This window comes from Saccopteryx bilineata, chromosome X (genome assembly GCF_036850765.1).
Source record: "Saccopteryx bilineata isolate mSacBil1 chromosome X, mSacBil1_pri_phased_curated, whole genome shotgun sequence".
In the NCBI taxonomy this organism is placed as follows: Eukaryota; Metazoa; Chordata; class Mammalia; order Chiroptera; family Emballonuridae; genus Saccopteryx; species Saccopteryx bilineata.
In genome coordinates this window covers 142479377-142496696 of record NC_089502.1, presented here as the reverse complement: position 1 = coordinate 142496696, position 17320 = coordinate 142479377, and the positions used below count along the sequence as shown (strand labels likewise).

At 43.7% G+C, this 17320-nt stretch overlaps 2 protein-coding genes across 4 annotated transcripts in view; one reads left to right on the top strand and one right to left on the bottom strand.

The window, feature by feature from the left end:
- The window catches only part of LOC136316758 (F-box-like/WD repeat-containing protein TBL1X), a 237639-nt gene that overhangs the window by 193119 nt on the left and 27200 nt on the right, over nt 1-17320 (top strand). The window lies entirely within an intron of this gene.
- Nucleotides 16023-17320, bottom strand: part of LOC136316759 (eukaryotic translation initiation factor 1A, Y-chromosomal-like) — a 135083-nt gene continuing 133785 nt past the window's right edge. Inside the window, exon 7 of the mRNA XM_066248906.1 lies at nt 16023-16151. Coding sequence (XP_066105003.1) covers nt 16131-16151 — 21 coding nt within the window. The 3' untranslated portion in view covers nt 16023-16130. The remainder of the gene's footprint in view (nt 16152-17320) is intronic.

Here is a 17320-nt window from a genome sequence, read left to right as displayed (position 1 = left end):
GGCCGGCCAGGGTTGTGCTCTGAATCCTGATCTCGCTCTGGGACCCGGCAGCTCTGAGCAGGAGCCGTTGTCCTCGCACATGAGGTACTGTGGGAGGAAACAGCCCTACTGTAGCTGCACAGAATTGACCAGGAGGATATCTGTGGAGGAGGGGACGTGAGCAGACTTATTCAAAAGCCTTTTGTGGTGCGAGCCAACTGGGCAGTTGACAGGAAGGGACGTGAGCTGATAGGAGCATCCTTCTGTCCAAACTGCACCTGGCTAGACCTCTGTCCACCCAGCCAAAACAGACTCCTGTGTGGGTCCCGGTGCCCAGAGCACTGAGAACTGCCCTCCATTGGGACTCCCATGTGCCACCATCGTCATCAGTTTCCCCGCCCTCGGCATCTCAGCCTGTTCCAGTTTCTGCCATCTGAACAGTGACAGAACACCCCCTGCAGAGACAGCCTTACAGGGAAATTGTTTAAAACCAGGCATGCTGGTCTGTGCATCTGTCTGCTCAGTCCCTGTCCCTCTTCCTACCCAGATGGACCTGACACACCTCACCCGTCATGCTGTCTGTGTCCCCAGGGCACAGGACATAGCTCGGGGCCCAGTAAGTAGCCGTGATGAGGTAGTCACACCCTCTCACTCTGGGCTCACCCCAGTCACAACTACCGAGCCAGCTGGGAGCTGACACCTGATGTAGCAGGAGATCCTTTAGCTGATAAATCAGATGGGTGAGTGTTCTTACTTACAAGCCTCCACCCCTGACTCTAGCTGGTGTCAGCATGAACACGGGGACCAGGCAGCTATGTGGAATTTCCAAAGAACTGGGTGGGGAGGCCACGCAGACAGGAACGGCCAGAGTCAGGCTACAGGGTCGGTGCCCTGCAGATAACACAGGGCACAGTCTGCACTGGGCACTGCTCACACCGTGATAGGAGGCACTGGACTAGCCCGTAAAGCACACCCATCTGCCTTCCATGCTCAGTGGCCAAGCTCTCTCCACGGGGGCTGTCTCTGCAGCCCATTCCCTTGGGCACCAGCTTCTAACCTCAAGGTTTGGGACAGTCCTGATTGGCTCTGAGGGGTCCAATGCCGCCATCGGAATGCAAAGGAGGCTGGGAAGGTGAGCATCTGGTGTCTGTGCCTTCAGAATGGGGGGGGTTGGGGGATGTGCCCCCTCCAGCAGGGAAAGCCTCACATAGGAGGGGCTTTCAGTGGCGGGTTCAGACAGACTGTCCACACAGACACTCAGCGCAGACGCCACCAGCAAAGCTGGCACTAAACACGCACCCGTCACTTTGGGACCAGCTCCCCGTATAGGAATGTGCTGGTCTGGGCACCACAACTGCAGTGCCCTGGACGCGTTGGCAGCTGTGCAACCCCAAAAGTGCCAACAAGAAAAGCCTCCTGCAGACCTTGGCGGAAGACAGTGCCAGGCTTGTTGGGATAGCTGAGCTCTTCACAGTGTCCACAGAAAATAGCCTCCCACTTCCTTGCAGACACCTGCCTGGCCTGCAACTGCAATGCATATTACGGAATTTCTACCTACAAATATAAACACACACACACACACACACACACACACACACACACACACACACACACACACACTTCCAACTGAAGACCTCCGAGATAGCGACTGCTCAATACAACCTGGGGACTGAATTCCTCATAAAAGTTGTGCTTTGACGCCCTCCGGTGGTAAAATCGGAACATTGCAGTGCCACAAGGAGACGAAAGGCAGAATTCTTTTAAAGCTGTCTTATGGCTCCCTCTGGTGGTGGAATAGGAACATTGCAACGCTGCGTGAAGACCAAAAGCTGATTCCTCATAAAAGCTGTCCATTACCAACCTACTGTGGTGCAATAGAAACGTTACAACACCACGTGAAGACTAAATGCTTCCTGAATTCCTCATCAAAGTGACACGTTGGCACCCTGGAGCGGTGCACGAAGATGATTAAAGTGCATCTGCTCCATGTGCCCTGCTCACCTGCTGCTTCTTCAAATTGGCTACCTTCTGGTATCATCAGTCCCTTTACTGGGGAGCATTTCCTGTAAAAGCTGTAAAACCTCACAACTGTCTGCAGTGTCCTCACAAGATCGTATTCTGCTTTGATGCAGGCACCTGGCTGGCCTGCAACTCCAGTGTACATTACTGTAGGATTTTTGCCTACACACTTGACCACACGTGTGCGTGCACACACACACACACACACACACAATTTTATTTTAACAACTGCAGGTAAGGTGGAGACCTAGACAGTGATGTGAACGTAAATCAGTTGCAGAGATTCTTGACTGTCACAGCTCAAAACAGCGTGGGGACTAAAAGCTGAATTCCAGTCAAATTGTCTTTCTGTTTCCTTCTGTGATGCAATGGGAACATTACAGTGCTACACAGGTACCAAAGGCTGAACTATTCCTAAAGGTTCTTGCTTCTTGAATTATCTTGTGGCAAATGTGCAACAAACACTACAATATAGGAATCCCCTGTGCCCTGCTCACCTATGCTTTCTCCATTCGAGTGCCTTTTGGGCATCACCAGTAACTTTAGAGGGGAGAATTTACTGCAAAAGCTGTCACATGGCAGAGCTATTTGTAATGTCTGTAGAAAAAAGTATCCTGTTTTGCTACAGACACCTGGCTAGCCTGCAACTCAAGTGCATATTACATTATTTCTGTTGACACACAACAAAACATACACACACACACACACAAACACACACACACAAATTTTTACTTTACCACCTGATGAGAAATTGGAGATCTAGGCAGCTATATGAGCATAAATCTTGTTCCAAAGGCTTTTGAAACTGTCATTGCTTAGATTAGCTATTATCAACAAGATGGGTAATAGCAAATGTTGGAGAGGCTATGGAGAAAAAGGAACCCTCATACACTGTTGGTAGGAATGTAAAGTAGTACAACCATTATGGAGGAAAGTATGGTGGTTCCTCAAAAAACTGCAAATAGAACTACCTTATGACCCAGCAATCCCTCTACTGGGTATATACCCCAAAACCTCAGAATCATTGATACGTAAAGACACATGTAGCCCCATGTTCATTGCAGCACTGTTCACAGTGGCCAAGACATGGAAACAACCAAAAAACCCTTCAATAGAAGACTGGATAAAGAAGTTGTGGCACATATACACTATGGAATACTACTCAGCCATAAGAAATGATGACATCAGATCATTTACAGCAAAATGGTGGGATCTTGATAACATTATACGGAGTGAAATAAGTAAATCAGAAAAAAACAAGAACTACATGATTCCATACATTGGTGGAACATAAAAACGAGACTAAGAGACATGGACAAGAGAATGGTGGTTACCAGGGGTGGGGGGAGGGAGAGAGTTAGGGGGAGGGGAGGGAGAGAGTTAGTGGGAGGGGGAGGGGCACAGAGAAAACTAGACAGGGTGACGGAGGACAATCTGACTCTGGGTGAGGGGTATGCAACATAATTTAATGACAAGATAACCTAGACATGTTTTCTTTGAATATATGTACCCTGAATTATTGTCATCCCATTAACATTAATAAAAATTTATAAAAAAAAAAAAAGAAAGAAACTGTCATTGCTTAACAATACAGTGTGAGGGACCTAAGGCTGAATTCCTGAGCAAAGCTGCCCTTTGTCACCTTCATGTGTTGAACAAAGAACACTGCTGCACAGCTGCTCCATGTGCACTGCTTACCTTTCTTCCTCCCTTTTATTGCATTCTGACATCATCAGTAACTTTCTCCAAGAGCATTTGCTGCAAAACTTTTCACATAATACAGCTGTCTGGAGTGTCTTCAGAAAATCACATTCTATTAGCCTGACTGAATGGCTCAATTGGTTAGAGTTCCATCCCACGGCACAGAGGTTGCTGGTTCTATCCCTGGTCAGGGCACGTACAGGAACAGATTGGTCTTACAGTATCACTTTCTCTCTCCCTTCCTATCTTTATAAAATAAATTTTTTTTAATTTGAAAAGGGATAGTCTCTTCCTAAGGAAAAAATTGAAAGCTTTAGAGAATTTAACACAAAATGCAGTCTTTATTATGAGTTCTAAAACTGTAGATAGTGAGAAATATAGGATGACTTTAGAAGCTAAATCTCAGCCCTGAGTAACAGTCAAAAAAGAAATGGTGACATCAGTCCTATAACTATATGTAAAGAATTTTACCAAAAACTTTAATTAAAGAGTTAAATTCTTCTCAGCCTCCAGAAAAGAATTTAGTTAAGCCAACATCCTGATTTGAGCCTGTAAGATCTTGAGAAGAGTGCCCACCTGTATTTAGACTTGTTACTTATAGATCTATACCTGTGTTTTAAGTGAATAACTATGCAAATTATTTTATAGTAATAGAAAAATATTAAATAATCCCTGTTATTCTTGATGTCAAGAGTATATTCCCAGCTCTGGTCAGTTGGCTCAGCAGTAGAGGGTCAGCCCAGTTTGTGGAAGTCCCAGTCAGGGCACACAGGAAAAGTGCCTCTGTACTTCTTTACTTCTCCCCTACTCTTCTTTCTCTCTCTCTCTCCCTCTCTGTTTCTCTCTCTCTCTCTCTCTCTCTTGCTCTCGCTCTCTGACTCCCCTTCCTATAGCCATGGCTTTAATGATTTGAGCAAGTTGGCCCCAGGCACTGAAACAGCTTGGTTATCAGGCAGTGGAATACTGCCCCCAGATGGGCAGAGCATCACCCTATAGGGGACTTGCAGGGTGGATCTAGGTTGGGCCACATGTGGGAGTCTGTCTCTGTCTCTCACCTCTCACTTTTAAAAAGAGTACATTTTCTAGTACTTGTTTTCTTGCCCCCCTCACTTTTGTTACCTGGTCTCTAGAGGAAGTAAAATCTGAGCTCAGCTCTAACCTTCCTTGCCCACCTGCAGACAGAGCTACTAAAGAAGTAAAAACTTTTATTATACTTTTTCATTAAAAAATTATAATAAATTTGAAATAACACTATTACAGGCTGTGGCTGGTTGGCTTAGTAAATAGAATATTAGCCTGGTATGTGGGCATCCCAGGTTTGATCCTCAGTCAGAGGAAACAGGAGAAGTGCCCATCTGCTTCTCTTCCTCCTATCAACTGGGTTGATCGGTTTGAGTGTCAACCCTAGGCACTGAGAATAGCTCACCTGGTCGATGTATCAGCCTTAGACACTGAGGATAGCTTGTTTGATTCCAACATTGACCCCAGATGGCAGTTTGCCAGGTGGACACTGGTTGGGGTATATATGAGAGTCTATCTCCTTTCCTCTCACTTTAAAAAAATGAAAAATAAATAACACTACTACAGACTCATTTTGATTTAGCTAAATATACTGAGAAAGGAAAATGCCTCCTTTCTGCTTTGAGAGAGGAGAAACCAGAAAAATACAAGGGAAAGGAGCCAGCAGGGATAACTGAGTCAGCCAGTTATAAATTAACTAAATTAGACACTAATACTCTAAATGGTTCCTTAGAGACACTTGTAACACAAAGCAAAAAAAAAAAAAAAAAAAAAAAAAAAAGAGAGATCTATATGTAGTTATTACCAGCCATCTGGAAACCCCTTCCCCCTTGCTGATTCCACCAAAACTCTCCCTTGAGTCCCGGGTAACCTGAAACAAAGGAATTATGCAGTTATTGATTGGATCTGTTAAAGGTATATAATTTATAAGAAAATCTAACTTGGGAGTTCATGCTTTGGTCCTACTAGCCTCATGTGCTTCTCTGGCTACTAATAAATTCTCCTTCCTCTATTAATCAAGTTGTCTGAGTGTCTCCTCCATCAGTGTTGCTTCCTGCAACAGATTTTGGGTGCATAGTCCAGAAAGTGAGGAGGAAAAATACTCGCATTTGGCAGACATTGGGTACCCCACCAAGGAGCCCCAAAACTGCCATGTAGACATGGCTTCTGAAAGTGCACCCAGGGTTTCCCCATGTGGGTGCCTCAGAGGATGGAATGGGAAACCCCATCTTGTCCCAGCAAGAATCAAACAACTGAGGAATGAAAAAATGAGAGCACGTCAGAGCCACAGCAAGGCATAATGGGCACAGGGTAGCTAGCTGAGGTCCTGCCCCACTTGGTAGAAGGGTGGCCTGATCACCCTCCAGAATCATCCTCTGATCACCCTCCAGAGGTTATGGGTGGTGACTTATCCATGGCTGGGAGAGGTTGTATGAAAGATAGTGAGTGTGAAGTGAATGAGACAGACACTGGGATAGGGTTCTGGCTTTCTCCCACAGGGCTGAAGTGAATGTTGAGTCCCAAACTGCAGTTCCATCAGGCACCTCATACAACTAAGGGGCTGAATTGCATGCTGACAGTTTATATCAGCCTGCCATTAAGCAAGAGAGTCCACTATCTCCATGAAGGAGATATGGTGGTGAACAAAAACAGAGTGGTGTCCTCTTCATGTTTCCCCTCCTTTATCCCCCATCCCTTCTTGTGATGTAAGTGGTGTTGGTCTGGGGGGTATGAGAGGTTCACAGGGAAAACCCACTCCTCTGGCTACTATGATCAAGAACTTTAAGAAAGGGTTCTCAGGGGATTTCAAAGTTACTATGTCCTCAGGGAAATTAAGGGCTTTGTGTGAACTAGAATGGCCCACTTTTAGGTTGGGGTAGCCAGCAGAGGGTGCTTGGATAGGTCCCTTGTGCAGAAAGTAGTCACTAGAGTAGTCACAGGTAGTCACTAGAGATCCATGCCAACCCAATCGGTCTCCCTACATAGACACCTGGCTTACACTACTATTGCATCCTCCCTCTTGGCTTACAGGTCAGACCTCTACAATATTGGTAGCAAAGACAGGGAAGTGTTCCACCAAACCCAGAGAGCTGCTACCACCACTAGTGCCAGAAATATTCATCCTTAGTGAACCAGAAGAATAAAAAACTTTGGCTCCCCCACCTTATTATGTACAGACAAGGGTTTACCTTTCCATACCTGGCTCCCCATCTAAGTCAGAGACTGCTAATGACTCAGGCCCCTCATCACTGGATCTATCAAGTCACAGTATAAGTTCGACCATGCCAGAGGTGTCTCCCACTGCCCCACCAAAACCAGGTCCAGGCTGGTGAGAAGCACCTAGCTGGGAGGTTTCACTCAAAGACAGTGCTCTGAGTACAGATGCCTCTGAGAGAAGTGAGGAACATAGTGATAAATGAACAGGGGTAGACTGTAGAATGGCAGGTACTAGTGAACCAACCTTTCACCATCACTGACCTCCTTAATTGGAAGCACCATGCTTCATCTTATACAAAAGAGCCTTAGGCCTTAACAGATCTCATGCAATCCATATTCCAGACCCATAATCCCATGTGGGTGGATTGCCATCAATTGCTCCTCTCTCTGTTCAACATGGAGGAAAGAGGCCAAATAATATAGATGGTGCCGAAGAGGATCCATCCTAAATGGGACCTGAATGTAGAGGAAGGCCTGAGATGGTTCAGTACATACAGACAGACTCTCCTCCAAGGCCTCTGGAAGGGCAGCAAAAAGGCCACTAATGTCAGCAAAGTGGCAGAGACTTTGCAAAGAAAGGATGAAAGTCTGAGTAACTTCAATGAGAGGTTATGTGAGGCCTACAGGATATATACTCCCTTTCATTCAAAGTCCAGAAAACCAGAGAATGCTTAATATGGCCTTTGTTATCCAGAGTGCAGGAGGTATAAAAAGGAAGCTTCAGAAATTAGAAGGCTTTACAGGGATGAACATTTCCCAACTCCTGGAAGTAACCAACAAGGTCTATGTCAACAGAGATGTTGCAAGTAGCAGGAGGATGAGCACCGAATGAAGAAGAAGGCTGAGCTCATAGCTGCTGCCCTTTAGCACAGGGGCAAAGGAAAGCCTCCCTCATTTGAGGATGGAAAAAGACAGGCAAGGGAAAGAAAGGACTGTTAGGCAGGACCCCCTTGTAGCATGATCAGTGTGCCATCTGCCAGGGAACTGGTCATTGGATAAATGAATGTCTCAACTGGGGCAAGGGGGAGGCAGGCTTGCCAGCTGCCTCAAAGGGGAACACACACTGTTCACTGTGGCTATGAAATCCCTCTTGGACTGAGGGTGACCAGACTTAGGGGTCCCTGATGAGTCTATGGTCCATATGATAGTAGGGGGCCAACAGATGGACTTCATGATTGGTACAGGGACTAAACATTCAGTATTGACCCTGCCAGTACCTCAGCTCTACACCCATAGGGCGAACATTTTAAGAGCCACAGGAAAAGAGACAGAACAAGTGTTCTGCCTGTCCTATATATATTCTATAAGAGGTCATGAAGTTATGCATCAGTCTTTGTACATGCCTGACTGTGCAGTGCCATTGTTGGGATGTGATCTGCTAAGTAAACTAATGGCCACTATATTTTTTGCTGACCATGGCCAGCTAGACTTGCAGGTGACTAAGCCTAGGCTAGTTCTAACTCTAGTCATACCCAGAGAGGAGGAATAGAGAATTTTGCTACTGAGTCTGAGAAGCCATCCAGTCAGAGACTGACCCAGAAAGGACCCGGATATGGGCTGAGGACAATCCTCCCACACTGGCAATAAACCAGTGCCAGTGTGGATAAAGTTAAAGCCTAGAGAAATGCCTGTCAGCTGGATACAATACCCAATTCCTAAAGAAGTCTTCAAAGCAATCCAGGTGCATTTACAGAGGTTCAAGGAGCATGGGATTATTATCCCATAACAGTCACCCTGGAATATACCTTTGCCCTTTGTCAGAAAAGCAGGAACCAGTGATTATCAACCAGTACAGGACTTGAGAGTCATTAATGAGGAATCAATGACTTTGGACCCAAGAATACCAAACCCCTACACTCTCCTAAGCTTCCTCCCTGCTCAAATTTTTTGGTTCACTTGCTTGGACTTGAAAGATACCTTCTTCATTATAAGACTGGCTCCTGAAAGCTGGGAGCTATTTACCTTCCAATGGGAAATCTCAGCTACAGGGGCAAAGGTACAGTACACCTGGACTAGGCTCCCACAAGGGTTCAATAACACCCCCACCATCTTTGGGAAGACCTTCATCAGGATCTCCAGCAGTTTTCTGCACAAAACATTGAATGTGTCTTTCTTCAGAACATGGATGATTTGTTGGTGGGTCACAAGACTCTCCATGGATGTGCTTGAGGAATGGACAAGGTCTCACAGAAGAAGTCTCAGATCTGCCAAAGGAAAGTAAAATACTTGGGATTCATTCTCCAGCAGGGAGAGAGGAAGGTAGGAGTGACACAGAAACAGGTTATTCAGAACATCCCAGTCCTCACCATGAGAAGATAAGTTAGAGAGTTTCTGGGTGCAGTAAGATTCTGCTTTCTTTGATCCCCAAGTTTGCAGTACTGGCCAAGCCCCTCTATAAAATTACAAAGGGGAAAGAAAAAGAGTCCATGAAAGAAGGGGGCTGAAACAAGATTGTGCTTTTCAACTCTTACAAAGGAATTAAAAGTTGCCCCAGTGCTAGGTCTTCCTAACCTAGCAAAACCTTTCGTGCTATGTGTCTCAGAGAGGAGCACAGCAGTGGGTGTACTAACTCAGGACTTGAGGTCATGGCCTAGACCAGTAGCCTATCTCTCCAAACAACTAGACAGTTGCAAAAAGATGGCCACCATGCTTGAGAGCCCTATTTGCCAAAGCTATGTTAGTACAAAATGCAGACAAATTAACTTTAGGACAAGACCTAAAGGTGTGGGTGCCAAATGCTGTAGTGACTCTGATGAATGCCAAAGGACATCACTGGCTCAGTAATGCCCACCTCACTAAGTACCAGAGCTTATTATGTGAAAACCCAAGACTGGTAATAGGGGCATGTACCACCTTAAATTCACTGCTCCCAGTGAATGAAGGAAAGCCTCAACACAATTACTTAGAAGTGCTTCCTTTAGTATACTTTGTTCGCTGGACTTAATTACGCCAACTCCTAAGGAAGCCCAACTGGGAGCTATATGTAGACAGAAGCAGCTCCATCAACTTAAGAGCAGAAGGGCAGGCAGGATATGCAGTAGTGACTCTAAAAAAAGACTGTAGAGGCACAACCTCTACCCAAGGGTACTTCTGCTTAATGGCCAAAATTGATTGCCCTGACTTGGGCCCTAGTGCTCAGTGAATGAAAAAGATGGCAAACATTTTTACCAACTCCTGATTTGCCTTTCTTACTCTACAACTCCATGGGGCAATATACAAAGAAAAAAGGCTCCTGACATGGGTGGGCGGCAAGAATCTCAAATACCCAAGAGAAATTCTCCAGCAGCTGTAAACAGTCTGGAAGCCAAAACAAGTAGCAGTGATCCACTGCTAAAGACACCAGAGGGGAGGAATGGTAGAAGCCCAAGGGAATATCAGCTGACCTAGAAGCAAAGAGGGCTTCTACTCTGCCATACCACAAGGCTACTATAACTCCTCTCTTCCCATGGGCCTTGGATCTTGCATTCAACTATTCTGATAAAGGAAAAAGGTGGATGGAAAAATATGGGACAAAAGAATTGAAAAATGGCTGGATGCAGCTGCCAAATGCCCACCTATTGAGACTGGCTGTAGTCCAGTCTTTATACACTACCACCCATTTGGGACAAGAAAAGACAGAAAAACTTCTAGGAAGGTATTTCTATATTTCTCTTCTAGCAACATTAGTCAAGAAAGTCAGCCTACGCTGCCCAACCTACCACCAGAACAATGTGAAACAAGAACCTTCAGTGCCCCCTGGTATCTATTTCTATGGGGGAGCCCCGTTTGAAGATGTATAGATAGACTTCATTGAGATGCCCAATAAACAAGGCAACTAGTTTCTGCTGATGCCAGTATGCACCTATTTTAGGATGGGTAGAGACCTACACCACTTGGACTGAAAAGGCTAGATAAGTAACCAGGACATTGCTCAGGAAAGTTATTCCAAGATTTGGACTTCCATTTTGAATAGGCTCTGACAACAGTCCTGCCTTTATGGCTAAAGTAGTGTAAAATATTTCTCCAGTCCTGAATGTCACATGGACACATCATGTAGCATACAGACCTCAACGTTTGGGAAAGGTCAAATGCACAAATAAAACTTTAAAGTTAGGCTTGGCAAGTATGTCAGGAAACAGGTCTTAAATGGACACAAGTTTTAGCTTTAATTCTGTTCAAAATTTGGTGTGCTCCATTTAAGAACACCGGGCACTCATCTTATGAGATATTATACAAGAAGCTTTCCCCAATATTACATAGTTTGCCAGGGACCTCCCATCCCCGAGAAACAAAACTAAACTGACAATTAGAGGCTTTTGGCAAGATAGCCTGTATCATATCTAACTGGATACTAGATACAACTCTGATCAGTTTATTTGCCTCTGTCCATTTTTTTTCTCCATCAGACCAGGTGTGGGTCAAGGACTGGAATTCAACTCTCCTCTGACCCAGGTGGAAAAGACCCTACAACATAATCCTGACAACTTTCACTCCAAGGTGGAAGGCATACCCGCCTGGATTCACAACAGCCAGCTGAAGCTTGTGGCCCCTGTGGAGATGCTCTTATGGGCAGCAGAGACAGACCCCATCAACGCTTGTAAGTGGACATTGAGAAAGACAACATGCCCTGCTCCAGCCACAAACCAGAAGCTGGGTGGTCCATGCATGGTCAAAGCCTAAGGAACTTATTTTGGGAATTCTTATTTTTGGACCTCGGTGGGGGACAGGAATTCAGGCAGAGGACTGTGAGCTATATATATTCATATCACCAAGGGAGATTAAAAGGTCTTCACCTTGCTTTTTTATAGCTTCTGTGAATGTAAGGGAACTCAGAAAGGGACCTGTACCTAAGACTCAATACTCAGTTTTTGACTCAGGGAATAATCAGCTCTATGTCTGTTATAATCCTACAGATCCTCCTACCACAATAGTATTTGAAGTAAAAATAGCAGCAGGAAAATGGAGAAAATGGATAGGACCAGCAATATCCCAAACCAAAGTTAAAGGATACCCCAAGTCAAGTTACACTGAGATTTGATATATGTGCAGCCATAAGCCAGGCACCATGGGTAGACAAAAGGACCAGCAGTCCTCTCAGCTGAAAGAGAAGCTACAAGGTAAAAAATAAAAGTATATATGCTCACAAATGTTTCACATTGTAAACAATGGTCATGTGTCTTATGGGCAGCCTGGGAAAAACATAGCTCCAAGAAAAGGGAAGTATACCTGAGAAAAAGAACAGCTCTGTCAAATTGCACCCATGAGTGCAATCCCTTAGAGCTAGTTATAACCAATCCTCTGTACCCCTGCTGGAAGAATGATGAGATTTAACACTTGGCTTAATGGAGCTGGCCTAGACACTGATGCTTAGCTCATCATCCAAAGCCAGGTGCAGAACCACTCAGTCCGAGCCTTCCAAGTATATAAGTAAGCAACTTAGTTGAGGAAGCAACTAAGCCCCTACCCCCACCACCCCAGTCTCTAAAAACTTATTCCTCAGGCTATCAGAAGGGATAGCTCATTTCCTAAATATCATCTCCTGCTATGTGTGTGGAGGTACCTTAGTAGGGAACTGGTGGCCATGGAAAGCCAAGGAACTGGTCCCCACCAAGGCTTTACCTAATGCCACAGCCACCCAGATCTCTGAAGATAGTGGACTCTGAAACATACTACCATATGGTAGTACTGCTTAGACAGAGGAGGAAATCTGACTGAATCAGTTGGGGAACTGACTTGCCTTGGGCAATGGTATTATAATGCCACCTCAAAGAAAAGCATGTGGTAGGAAAACCAGATGGAGAGAAATTCATTGGCCAGATTCCCAGAGCTAACTGGAGTTTGGCAGGACCTAGGCAAGATCCAAGACTAGATAGCACCATGTGAGCTTTACGGGACCTGTGAAAACAGGGCCTTTATTTGCCTCCCCAGGAATTGGGAAGAGAGCTATATAATTGGTGTGATAAACCCATTCATCTTCCTCCTGCCTTTGAAAACAGGGGAACTCCTTGGCTACCAGGCTCTACAGCCCTTAGAAAGGGTAAAGAAATAACTCCAGACAGGGGACTGGAAAGATGATGAGTGTCCCCCAGGATGGATAATCCAGTACTATGGGCCTGCCACCTGGGCAGAGAATGAATCTTGGAGATACCTTATTCCAATTTCCATGCTAAACAGGATTATCCAATGGCAGACAGTTCTTGAAATTATTATCAATGAGAATGAGAGAACCTAACCCTTATTGCACATCAACAAACCCAGATGAGAAATGCCAGGTTGGCACTAAACTACCTATTGGCAGCAGAAGGCGTGTGTGGAAAATTTAATCTCAATAATTGTTTCCTGCAGAAAGAAGACTATGGCCAGGCATTTGAGGACCTTGTCAGACAAAATGACAAAACTGGCACCTGTGCCTGTGCAAGTCGAGCACAAATGGAATCATGATAGCCTTTTGGAGGGATAGTTCTCAGCCTTTGAAGGGTTTAAAACTTTAATAGATGCACTTTTACTGCTCCTAGGGTCTGCTTGATAGGTTTGTGTGTGTTTCCACTGTTAATGAACAGCATAAGGAACATGATAGAGGCCACAGCACAGCAACAAACATGGCCCATGTATACTTTACTCACCATAATTAGGCATATGCCCAGGGCTTAGACGAAGAACGTGAGACTCCAGTATAAAAGGAATTTCTCGAGTCTCAAAGGGGGAAGTGAGGAGGGAGCAAGCCTCCCTTCTGATTTGAGAGGAAAGAAACCAAAAGAATACAAGGAAAAGGAGCCAGCAGAGAAACCAAATCAGACAGTTACAAATTAACTACAGCAGGGATAATTGAGCCATCCAGTTATAAATTGACTACATCCCATAATACTCTAAATGGTTGCTTAGGTCCACTGTAGCACAAAGCAAGAAAAGTAACATCTGTATGTAGCTATGACCAGTGACCCACAAACCCCTTCCCACTTGCTGACCCAGCAAAATCCCCCCTTCCAATATCCTTGAGTCCTGGGAAACCTTAAACAAAGGAATCACATGGTTATTCTTTGGATGCTGTAAAGGTATATAACCTGTAAGAAAATCTAATTCAGGGAGCTCATGCTTTGGTGCTACTAGAGCCACATGCTACACTGGCCACTAATAAATTCTCCTTCCTCTATTAATCAAGTTGTCTGAGTGTTGCCTCCATTGATGTCACTTCCTGCAACAATACAATTAGGAATATGTGTTGGGTAGATTCTGTCAATTAAGGAGATCTTTCACATATGTTGATTATGTATTCCAAGTAAAGATGTATATCAAAACCAAGAGTAATTTCTTGGTGTTCTGTGAGATGATCTTTTAAATATGGAATATTTCATGATAAAAACTGAAGTTAGCCCCAGGCTTTGAGAACATTCCGTCATTATTAAATTCAAGTTCTTGTAAATCTCACTTTTTTTTCTAATGGAAAGCTATCCTTGGACATTTTTCTGTGAAACTAATAGCACTAACAGTTCAAGGTCTTTCATTTTTACATTCTCTTTCCAAGACCATGCAATGGATCTCTTTATCTTTGGAGAAAAAAATAAAAAAATAAAATAAACCAGTGGCCTTGGCCAGTTGGCTTGGTGTTTAGACATCCGGGTTCAATTCCTGGTCAGTGCACACAAGAGAAGTGACCATTTTCTTGTCTCTCCTTCCCTCTCCCCCTTCTCTCTCTTTCCTTCTTGCAGCCAATGGCTTAATTGGTTGCAGTGCATGGGCAACAGGTGCTAAAAATAGCTTGGTTGATTAGAACATTGGCCTCAGATGAGTTCTTGTTGGGGCATATGTAGAAGTCTGTCTCACTAATATCCCCTCCTCTTACTTAAAAAAAAAATCTAAAAAAATAAATTAACAAATAGCTTCAAAGAAAAATCAGATGTCAGATCAGTTTTAAAAAATCACTTTAAAAAGACTTTATAAAAGATACTCAAGCCTGACCTGTGGTGGCTCAGTGGATAAAGCGTCAACCTGGAAACACTGAGGTTGCCGGTTCAAATCCCTGGTTTGCCTGGTCAAGGCACATATGGGAGTTGATGCTTCCTGCTCCTCCCCCTTCTCTCTCTCTCTCTCTCTCATCTCCCCCCTCCTCTCTAAAATGAATGAATAAAAAAAAAAAAAAAAAAAAAAGATGCTCAAGCCCCTGGCCGGTTTGCTCAGTGGTAGAGCATCGGCCTGGTGTGCAGGAGTGCTAGGTTCGATTTCCAGCCAGAACACACAGGAGAAGCACCCATCTGCTTCTCCACCCCCCCTCCTTCCTCTCTGTCTCTCTCTTCCCCTCCCACAGCCAAGGCTCCATTGGAGCAAAGTTGGCCCGAGTGCTGAGGATGGCTCTGTGGCCTCTGCCTCGGGCGCTAGAATGGCTCTGGTTGCAACAGAGCAACGCCCCAGATGGGCAGAGCATCGCCCCCTGGTGGGCGAGCCGGTGGATCCCGGTCAGGCGCATGCGGGAGTCTGTCTGCCTCCGTGTTTCCAACTTCAGAAAAAAACAAAACAAAACAAAACAAAAAAGGATGTTCAAAAAACTAGAAGAGATAGAGACATTTTTTTTAAATGTATGAATAGAAGAGAAATATCAATACAGACAAAACTTAAAATTCTGAAGCTAAAAATTACAATCAAAATAAAAAATTTACTGAGGAGTTTCACAGGCAATTTTGAGCTGGCAGAAAAAATAACCATTAAACTTTACAGTAGAACAATTAAAGTTACTGCATCAGGGAAGAAAGAAAAAATATAAAGTGAAGAGAACCAAAGGGATTTATGGAATACTTATCAAGTAAATCAACATAAAGTATATGGGAGTTCAGAGAAAAAGAAGTAAAAACATTATTTAAAAAAATATATAGGGGTCAAAGTGTTCCAGAATTGAGGACAAACATGAACCTTTTCCAACTCTAAGTTGGACAAACTCAAAAAGACTTACATGAAAGCACATTATAGCTAAACTATTGCAAGCCAAAGAGAAACAGAAATTTTAGAGCAGCAAAATTTTTGACGCATCACATGAAAGAAAAACTGTTCTTCAAAAGTGTGAGGGAAGTTAAGAAATATGTAAAAGCTGAGACTGACCTGTGGTGGCACAGTAGATAGTCCACCTGGAATGCTGAGGTTGATGGTTTGAAACCTTGGGCTTGCCTGGTCAAGGCATGTATGAGATGCTTCCTGCTCCTCCCCTCTTTCTCTCTCTGGCTCTCCCTTTAAAATGGATAAATGAAAATCTAAAAAAAATCAAAACACACAGAAAAACAGCTGAGAGACTTTTTTTTTTAAATCACTATATGATCCCTGCAAAAAATGCTAAAGGGAGTCCTTCAGGTTAAAATGAAATTACTTAAAACTGTAATTTTAATTCTTATGAAAACATAAAAATCAGAGTAAAGGTAAATTCATGGGCAGTTATAAAATCTAATTTTAATATTAGTGGCTTGTAACTACTTCTGATTTTTACATAATTTAAGTGATTTAATATACACACGCACACGCACAAATTATTGAGTTGACATGGTTTCAAGTGTCCCACTATATATAATGCCTTCTGTACAACACTTCATGCCACCCTATGCTCCATTCAAAGCCTCTTTCTTTCCACCCTCTTTTTTCTCTTTCTACCCCTCCTTTCTTACTTCTAACCCACATATCTGGCTATTGTTATGTTACCCTGTAATATATATATATTAGCTAAAATTATATACATATATACATGGTATAATTTTAGCTAATATATATATTATATATATATTCTTTACCTTTGTTGTTTCTGTTTTCTTTCCCCCTTTCCTCTGACAAACAATTCATCTGTTCCCTGTGATCCTGCCTCAGTTTCTGTTGTTCTTCAGTTTATTGTGTTCATTAGATTCCACATATAAGTGAGATCAAATGGTACTTGTCTTTCTCTGTCTAGCTTATTTCGCTTAACCTAAGCTCCAGGTTAATCCATGCTGTTTCAAAAGGTAAGATTTTCCTTTTTTTTCAGCCATATAGTATTCCATTGTGTATGTGTACCACACCTTTTTTATTCACCCATCCACTGATGGACACTTTAGTTGCTTCTAGATCTTGGATATTGCAAACAACACTGCAGCAAACATGTAGGGGTATATTTTATTTTAAATTAGTGTTTTGGGATGTTTAGGATATATTCCTAGAATTCAGATTGAATGGTAATAAGGAACTTCCATTTTTAATTTTTTTGAGAAAATGTCATACCATTTTTCCACAGTGGCTGCATAAGTCTGCATTCCCACCAGCAGTACAGGAGAGTTCCCTGTTCTTTACACCCTCACCAGCACTTCTTTGTTGATTTGTAAATAAAGGCCATTCTGGCAGGTGAGAAGTGATATCTCGTTGTGGTTGTAATTTTGAATTTCTCTCACAGGTTAGTGATGTT